The sequence below is a fragment of the Thamnophis sirtalis genome, unplaced genomic scaffold, assembly GCF_051295495.1.
Source record: "Thamnophis sirtalis isolate CommonGarterSnake01/CBP01778 unplaced genomic scaffold, rThaSir2_p1.2 scaffold_1, whole genome shotgun sequence".
Classification (NCBI taxonomy): Eukaryota; Metazoa; Chordata; class Lepidosauria; order Squamata; family Natricidae; genus Thamnophis; species Thamnophis sirtalis.
In genome coordinates this window covers 181,564,303-181,573,843 of record NW_028261381.1, presented here as the reverse complement: position 1 = coordinate 181,573,843, position 9,541 = coordinate 181,564,303, and the positions used below count along the sequence as shown (strand labels likewise).

General features: G+C 42.7%; 1 protein-coding gene across 1 annotated transcript; it reads left to right on the top strand.

Moving 5' to 3' along the window:
• Window positions 1-2,608: 2,608 nt before the first annotated feature.
• Window positions 2,609-9,222, top strand: LOC106544731 (vomeronasal type-2 receptor 26-like). The gene is made up of 4 exons (XM_087705834.1): window positions 2,609-3,256; window positions 6,935-7,153; window positions 7,952-8,009; window positions 8,318-9,222. Exons 1-4 carry the CDS (start codon window positions 2,609-2,611, stop codon window positions 9,220-9,222), a joined length of 1,830 nt encoding a protein of 609 aa, XP_087561960.1.
• Window positions 9,223-9,541: the final 319 nt, after the last annotated feature.

Genomic DNA, 9,541 nt, shown 5'->3' with positions numbered 1-9,541 from the left:
CTTATTTTAGAAATATTGTTTTCTGATGACGTTTCCAATGTCCAAGCATAGTTCACATTGGTGTGCTTTTCTCAATCAACAGCTGTGCTCATAAGATAGGCTAGAATTCTCAATATTTCGAGAAGTCTTCATTTGGAAGGTGATACACAGCATCAAAAGTTGAAAGGAACACCTTACAAACTGTGCAGACTTTCTGAAGAAGTTGACTTTTAATATAAATGTGGACAGAAACGTATGGTGGGAAACTCAATGCTTTTCAAGTGAGGGTACAATAACTCTCCCCCACAAAATTTACTTTTGGAATCAGCAATGCTCATGAATAATAACCATCAATACATCTATGTTGTGACCCTTACTGAAGTCTTGTGCTCAGAAATGGTTATCAGATCTGAAGAAGCTTAACAGGCTAGCAGAGTTGGATAAACCCTATAACCTTTTACACAATGCTTCGCCAATCTCTTCTTAAAAACCTTCAGTGTTGGAGCACCCACATCTTCTGGAGGCATCTTGTTCCACTGATTAATTGCTCTCATTGTCAAAGTTTTCCTAAGTTCTAGGTTGGTTCTCTCCTTGATTAGTTTCCAATCTTTGCTTCTTGGTCTGCCTCCAGGTATCAAAATGTTGATCTAAAGATCTTTCAATGCTATTGTGCTTTAAAACTCTAGGTTGTCCTGCCTTCAGGAGCTTTTGACAATAGGTTGACCTCTTCTTCCTTCTGGCAGTCCCTCAAATATTGGAACACTGCTATCATGTCTCCCCTAATTCTTCTTTTCACTAAACTGGACATACCCAATTCCAGCAATCATTCTTCTTATGTTTTAGCCTTCAGTCCCCTAATCTTCTCTGCATTCTTTCTAGAGTCTCAACATCTTATATCATGGTGGCCAAAACTGAATGCAATATTCCAAATGTGGTCTTACCACGGTATTGCAAAGTAGCATTAACACTGATCTTAATTCTATCTCTCTATCTTCTCCAAGAGAGAACCAGAATGAATAGGATGTAGAGGCATAATTGGGAAAGATTATAGCCACTGGAGCAAAATGAAGAAGGGAGGAACAATAGAGTGATATAAATAGTCCATGAGAGGGCAGCCAGGATTTTATCCTTTCTAAAAAGCCAATAAGGAATATCCTTTTAAAAAAAATGAAAGCCAATGGAACCTGGGGATTGTTGCTCCAAAGTGCACCACAAAAGATAAAGGAAATTCCACAAGCACACACAGGTTTTCCTGCAATGTTCCCCAATGTTTTTCTCACTATAGAGTTGAATCCAAGAATTACCAGCAGTTCCTGGCCTTGGTGTTTTCAGTCAAAGAGATCAACAAGGATTCAAATCTCCTTTCGAATATCACTCTTGGCTTCCACATCTACGACAATTGCCAGATTGAGAGGAATATTTCATTAATCAGCCTCTCCCTTCTCTCCACACGAGGTCAAATGGTTCCAGGTTATAAATGTGACAGGGAGGACCCTCTGCTCTCTGTCATTGGAGGTCACAGTTCCAAATCCTCAATCCAGATGGCCTCCATCTTCAGTATCTTCAAGGTCCCACAGGTAAGGGGGCTTCACTCGATACATTATGGAGTACAAAAACAACAGAGAACACATAGAAGCCAAACATTTTTTGGAAGAATCTTCAGAAATACAATGGGTAACTTAGATAATCCATGATATAGTTGAATTGATTTTTATATTCTCAGTGCCTCAGCTTATCAATCAGAAGGTCGGCAGTTCAGTGGTTCGAATCCCTAGTGCCGCATAATGGAGTGAGATCCTGCTACTTGTCCCAGCTTCTACCAACATAGCAGTTCAAAAGCACATAAAAATGCAGGTAGAAAAATAGGGGCCACTTTGGTGGGAAGGTAACAGCACTCCGTGTGCCTTTGGCATTGAGTCATGCCAGCCACATGACCATGGAGATGTCTTTGGACAGCGCTGGCTCTTTGGCTTTGAAATGGATATGAGCTCTATCCCTTGAGTCAGAAAATGAGTAGCACATATGTGGGGGGGGGGACTTTTACCATAAACACTTTTGTATAACCACAAAAAGACAGATGAGATAATTCTGGAATGTTGTATTTGCCAAAAAATAATTTCTTCCTAACCCAAAGACATTGCGCTTCTCATCCCAGAAGCTTCTTCAATTTCTTCCCAACTTTTACTCCAAAAATTGTAGCCACCTTTTCCATGCAGTTTATTTTCTATATCAGGTTGATAGTTTGATTCCTTGGCTTCTGGTATGTCACAACAAGACAAAATATGTAACTGGGGGATGTTTCTAAAATGGGTAGATGTTTATGTTTATTATTCAGTATTGGACAGCCAGAGTGGTGGGGTAACCAACCATATAACGGGGACCCCTAAAGTCTCCATAAAATTTTATTTTGTATTTGAAAAAAAAATCTCTTTTTCTCCAGCTCGGTATTGGCTTTGAGATCTCTCAGGGAGACAGAAGATTTTATCCTTCCTTCTTCCGGATCAATCCCAAGGAATCTCCTCAGTATGTGGGTTTAGTCCAGCTGCTCCTGTATTTCCAGTGGAACTGGGTTGGGCTTTTGGCTTCTGAAGATGACAGGGGACAACATTTCATCTCATCCCTCATGCCAATGCTCCAGGAGAAGGAGATCTGCCTGGCCTTCATGGAAATCTTTAAATTTCATGATTTGATTACTAGAATATTGAAATCACTTTTTGTTTTCAATGCTTGGTTTAAAGCAGAAGTGCTTATTCTGTTTGGAGAGTCCAGTAGTAGTGCCTATGTACAGTTGGCTGCATCTATCCAGGAGCAATTGAGAATAACATCATTTCAGAATGTTTGGATCTTAATTTCACATTCAAAACTTACTGTGAAGGGATATCGAAGCCTACTGAAAGTCATGAAACCCTTCCATGGGGCTTTGCATTTTAGGGACCACACCAGTGATTTATCAGAATTCAGCCAATTTCTCCTGTCTTTGGACCCTTTGAATCCACAAGGGGACCTCTTTCTCCCACTATGGTGGGAGTCGGTCTTTGACTGCAAGATCCAAAGATCAGACCAGATCCCTCAAAAGGGGAAACATCCATGTACAGGAAAAGAGAATTTACAGAAAATACCATCTTTAATTTTTGAAAGGAGCATGACAGGTGAAAGTTACAATATCTACAATGCCATTTATGCTATGGCACATGCATTACAAGCTATGTATGGATCCGGAGTGAGACCAGCCATGATGAGGCTTGAAAAGAGGACCTCAAATGTCCAATCATGGCAGGTAATTTCTGTGACTTTTTATGCAGTCCACAGATCCTTAGAGAGGAAGCTCTCCTCAACTACCTATTGAATTATTGATTAAATATCTGTATGGCATCCTATCACTCCATTTCCAAGAGATTAAAATAGCAATTATATAAAAATACAAATTTAATATTTTGTCAAAAATGGGTAGAGGGAAGAAAAGAGAACTCAATCAAACCAGTTGTCCATAGGATTCATGGAGGAAAGACCTTCCAAGAAGATCCTAAGATCTTCAGAGGTCCTCAATGCTCCTTTGACAGAAGACCTTTGTCTGAGTTTCATGGAGAGGCCATTCTAGGTCGGAGGAGTCTTCCCACAGCGAGATGACAATTCTGCAAGGTTCTCCTTGTAAAAAGTTATTCAACTCAATTCATTTTAACCTTGGTTTATGCTTCTATGACAGGGCTTTCAAACTTGTGGCCCACAGGCCAGATGCATCACCAGGTCATGGTTGTCCCAATGGTGGTTTTTTTCAGGAGGCAACAGGATAGTGGAGAATGAAAGGATTTATATTCCTTGCAGACAGCTGCTAATTTTCGTACTTTTAGAGGGCCATTGAAGCACTTTATCTGTATCCTCAGAGTCACCTGAGTGGTGCTCCTAGTTCCTGTAGTCTGCCCTTTTTTCTCTGGAAATCCATTCCTACTCCCACACCATTCAAAGGCTGTTCACTCCGAACTGTACAGCTAAACGTCTGTAGAGATCCTCAGTCATCCAGGTCCTGGTTGTCCCAAAGGTGCTTTTTCAGGAGGCAACTGGACTTTCTTGCTTTTTTCTTCTTTTGAAGACATTTTGTTTCTCATCCAAGATCGCCAACATCTGCAAAAGAAAAATCCACGTCTTCAAAAGAGAAAACAAGAAAGTCCAGTTGCCTCCTGAAAAAGCACCTGGGGACCTTTATGTAAGATGAGATGCTTCAAAAGACCATTTTCCCTCCTATTGGACACAGTTGCAGAACCACTTCTCTGTTCCTAAGTCTGTAGGCTGGATCCACCCTGTAAAAAGACATTAATTTTAACCAAGGTGTATGTTTCTGTGACGTAGCAATCTATGGCTCTATGGAGATTCACAGACCTCCAGGTCATGATTGTCTCAAAGGTGCTTTTTTTCAAAAAGCAACTGGACTTTGTTTTTTCCTTGAGGACAACATTTCGCTTCTCATCCCAAGAAGCATCATCAGTTCTAACTAATACTCCTTCCACCCTCCCATCATCCAGTTAAAATTGGTGAAGCTTCTTGGCTAAGAAGTGAAACATCTTCCTCAAGAAAAAAACAAAAAACAAAGTCCAGTTGCCTTTGGAAAAATCACCCTGGAGAGGAGACTTAGCATCCTATGTTGTCCACCCCATTTTCTAAGTCAACCCATTTGTCAACATCAGCACACATAACAACATGCAACATTCAAAGTTGTCCTGACAGGTTTTAACATCAAGGGCTCATTGTTGGACATCTCTGGACACTAAAGGGAGAAATCAGGGCAGGTATTTGCTTGCAGAAGGTGCTTATTTGGTCAGACCTGGTTACTGTTTTTTCTCTTTGACTATCAGCTAGGGAAAGTCAGTAGAATATTACATTGTTGTGACAGAAATTATTTAATCATTCCTAAAATGGATTTGCAACTTACTGAGCCATGGTGGTACAGTGGTTAGAAGGCAGTATTACAGGCTGGCTCTGCCCACTGCCTGGAGTCCGATTCTGAAAGGCTCCAGGTTGACTCAGCCTTCGATCCTTCCGAGGTTGGTAAAAGGAGGACCCAGATTCTTTGGAGGCTAACTATGCCCACTGCCAGCAGTTTAATTGTCACCAACTCAAGGTTGGCTCAATCAGAACAAAGCTGGAAGGGGTTTTAGAGGACTTCTAGTCCAACCCGAGGTGGCGCAGTGGTTAGGGTGCAGTACTGCAGGCCACTTCAGCTGACTGTTATCTGAAGTTCAGCAGTTCAAATCTCAACAGCTCAAGGTTGACTCAGCCTTCCATCCTTCCAAGGTGGGTGAAATGAGGACCCAAACTGTGGAGGCAATATGCTGACTCTGTAAACCGCTTAGAGAGGGCTGAAAGCCCCATGAAGCGGTATATAAGTCTAACTGCTATTGCTAACTGCTAACCCCTGCTCAAGCAGGACACCCCATAACATTTCTGATAGGCTCAGTCTTCCATCCTTCCAAGGCCAATAAAATGAGAACCCAGATTGTTGGAGGCAAATTGCTGACTCTATAAACTGCTTAAAGAGAGCTATAAAGAACCATGAAGAGGTATATAAGTCTAAATGCTATTGCTATTGCTACAAGACCTTACAAGGCCTTGGAGCAAAGTAAACCTATAGCCAAATATAAATTTTGGAGTGTATCTTTAAAATATTTGTATGTAGGTATGATTGTGATGAATCCGGAGTTGAAGAAGCAAGGATACTGGATATTGCTAAGGAAGGAGATAAATATTTGGTGTTTATTTTGAGGGAGAAGGAGAATCCTAAACATAATCTAATTCCTAAGAATAATCTTAAGCAGTTGCCATTTGTGAAACAAGATTTTCATGAGTAAATTTAGAGCTAGAAGGATGAAACCATGGGAAATAAGGAACTGAAAGTAACAGATGGCTGAAAGTTTCAGTTGCACTTGGGTGTAAGTGGAAACAGATGGCTAGTAAGAAAGAATAAGGAAGTAGGTTATGTCTGTTAGAAGAAAAGTATAAAAAGAGGAGCTGGAGATCAGTATGGGGCCATTGGCCAATTGGTCCGGGATGGCGAACCTATGGCACGCATGCCACAGGTGGCACACAGAGCCATTTGTCAGGGCATGTGAGGCCCTGTCAGTTGGCCAGCATATATGCGCGTGCTGGCCAGCTGAGTTCAGCCTTTTTTAAAGCCATTTTTCACCCTTCCCAGGCTCCAGAGGCTTTATAGGAGCCTAGGGAGGGCGAAAACAGCTCCCCCCCTGGAGGCACTCCAGAGGCTTCAGGAGCTGCCCTGAAGGCTCCAGAGGGCTTAAACCAGCCCTACAAGCAAACCGGAAGTCTGTTCCTGAACTTCCGGTTTGCCTGTAGGGCCATTTTTTTTGGAGCTCCTGAGGCTTAAGGGAAGCTCCGAGGGGCCTCCGGGGGGGAGGGCTGTTTTTGCCCTCCCCAGGCTCCTATAAAGCCTCTGGAACCTGGGGAGGGTGAAAAAAGCATGCAAAATATGGGGGGGTCACGCCTGGCATGCACGCATGCACACTTAGGGGGGGGGGTCGTGCATTGCATTATGGGTGCAGCACATCTGCACATGATCCCCCTGCACTCCCCCCGTTTATGGCACGTGAGTGAAAAAAGATTTGCCATCACTGCTATAGGTGATCCTTGCCAGACCTGCTATGTCATTGGACCTCATTGCAATAGGTTGCTGATGTAAGGTGAACTCTGTTATAGTGATTGTCTCTGTTCCAAACATCTTAGAAAAATAAACCTCTGAATCTTAAAGTAAGAATTATTGTTTGTGTTGCTGTCTTTTGTTTCTTTGACTGGGTTTGTCCACGACAATCCTGATTACTTAGACCTCCTCCAAGGGAATTCCTCAAGGTTCTCAGAGATCATAAACTAATGTGATGGCCGCCACAGAATGATAGATGCCATGGTGGGTTTCAGCAAACACTCCAATGTCTGAAGGTCTGTTTCCTTTCAGATTCTTCCCTATTTGAAGAACGTCCAGTTCAACACCAGTGCTGGAGATGAGGTCTCCTTCTCAGAAGATGGTCTGGAGTCTGCTCGTTATGATCTTCTCAACTGGTTTTGGTTCCCCAACCAATCTTTTGTCCCTGTCAAAGTTGGGCAAATAGATCCTGGGGCTCCTCCTGGCCAGGATTTCACCATTAATTCTGATGCAATCACGTGGCCTACAAAGGTGAGCTGGAATCTTTTCAGGGAAAGATTCATTCTCTCCTGGGGATGGAGATCATCCACAATCAGAAAATAGTGCAACCATTTGGCAAAGATACTGCTTCCATAAGGGCCCCATGTAAACAGGTTTACATGTGATGCATTTGAGAACTAATTTGTCATGGAAAAGACTGGGATTGGGAAAATTTTCTTGAAACTCCAGAGGCAATTAGAACTTCCAAAACTTATTTCCATGGACCAGCCTCATTCAGTTGGATCCATGTTATTCTTTGTTTTGGAAAAGCTGTTAATCAATGCCACAAACCTTCTTTTACACCCCAAGGGGCCAATTCCGATATCCAGCATCCATTGGTGGGATTGGGAGTGTCACCGTCTCCTGAATCCCCCATGGTTTCTGATAGATCAGGCTCATGCATTTCTGTTGATGGAATTCTAAAGCCACCTCAAGCATTCGCTTTTTACCTTTTAGAAGGTGCCCTTTGCCAGGTGTGGTCTGAAGAGGTGCCAGGCAGGAGAGAGGAGAAGAGTTCCAGAGGGCGAGCAGGTTTGCTGCTACCAATGTGACTCTTGTCCAGAAGGGACCACTTCTAATCAGGCAGGTAAAGCATTCTTCAAATGTAGATTTTCCAGTATCAAGGAAGCCATAAATCAACTAGTGATTTATTTCTGATATGATTCTTGTTATTGTTGTGCCATATCCATCATTGGATGTTGGTGAGCATGTTGGCAATCCTATTTTTATCAACAGCCACATGAAAAAGTGAAGTTGGGTTTTGTCCAAACCAGTCCCTTAATCGCCTAGAAGTTCCAGTATAAATTGGAAAATCCAGCTGTCAATCTTTCTCATACTGAAAAACACAGTATTCATAGGAGTGTTCATTGACTGGAGAGGGCTATTTCTCCCACACGAAACTGATCAGGTCAGGTGGAGCTGATCAGGTCCTTGTCTCAGTGTAATCTATCTCCATGTTCATTATGAATGTTCTCCCTTTTTGATTTCCCCATTAAGTACTCAGTGGGTCATTCCATCAACACATTTGTGGACTGGCCACAGCATAAAGGAAATAGTCATGTCACCACTGAGGGATGGAGAATGCCAATGGCAGATGCCCATGAAACCCTTAGCAAAGACTAAGCATTTCATCTTAACATTTAATCTTGATTTCAGATGCAGCTCACTGTGACCCCTGCCCAGAAAACCAATATCCCAACAAGGACAAGGACCAATGCATTGCCAAGAAGCTCCACTTTCTTGCCTATCAAGAGACCCTGGGATACACTTTGGCTTCTCTAGCTCTTTTCCTTTCTCTGATCACATCTGCAATATTGGTGATTTTCTGTAAACATCATGACACACCAATAGTCAAGGCCAACAACCGAGATCTCACCTACATCCTCCTGGTCTCCCTCCTGCTGTGCTTCCTCTGTTCTTTCCTCTTCATTGGTCGACCCAGGAAGGTCACCTGTCTCTTCCAACAAACTGCCTTTGCCATTCTCTTCTCCATTGCAGTTTCCTCTGTCTTGGCAAAAACTGTCATGGTGGTTCTGGCCTTCATGGCTACCAAGCCTGGGAAGAGGGCAAGGAAATTCTTAGGAAAACCACAGACCAACTCCATTGTCATAGTCTGTCCCCTGATCCAAGCAGTTATTTGTGCCACCTGGCTGGCAACGTATCCTCCATTTCCCAACATGGACTTCTACTCCTTGGTAGAAGAGACCATCTTGGAATGTAAGGAAGGCTCAGCTTTCATGTTTTACACTGTCCTTGCCTACTTGAGTTTCCTGGCCCTCATCAGTTTCACAGTGGCCTTTTTGGCTAGGAAATTACCTGACAGCTTTAATGAAGCCAAGTTCATAACTTTCAGCATGTTGGTCTTTTGCAGTGTTTGGATCACCTTCCTCCCCACCTATCTGAGCACCAAAGGGAAGTCCATGGTGGCTGTGGAGATCTTCTCCATCTTGGCCTCTGGGGCTGGTCTCTTGGCTTGCATCTTTTTCCCCAAATGCTACATTATCCTACTGAGGCCCCATCTGAATTGTAGAGAGAATATAATGAGGCACAAGAATCTCTGATTTATCCAGGAACTGGGAACGTTAGTTCTGAATTTGGGGCATTTTTGTATTTCATCTGATTTTTTTAAAAAATAGTGAAATGAGAGAGATGCTTCTTCCATTAAATATTTGTATATCAAGTTATATGACTAACAATAATATATATATGGTTCAGGTGAAAAGGTCTGAACTGGTAGAATATCACCTCTGTTTCTGATCGCTTATACCAGGGGTCCCAAACTCAGGAACCACGGACGGGTGCTGGGTTGTGGTCCATTCAGAACCGGGCTACAGAAGGGGTGGGTGAAGAGGCATGTGTGGCTGCATTTGTGAAACTGAT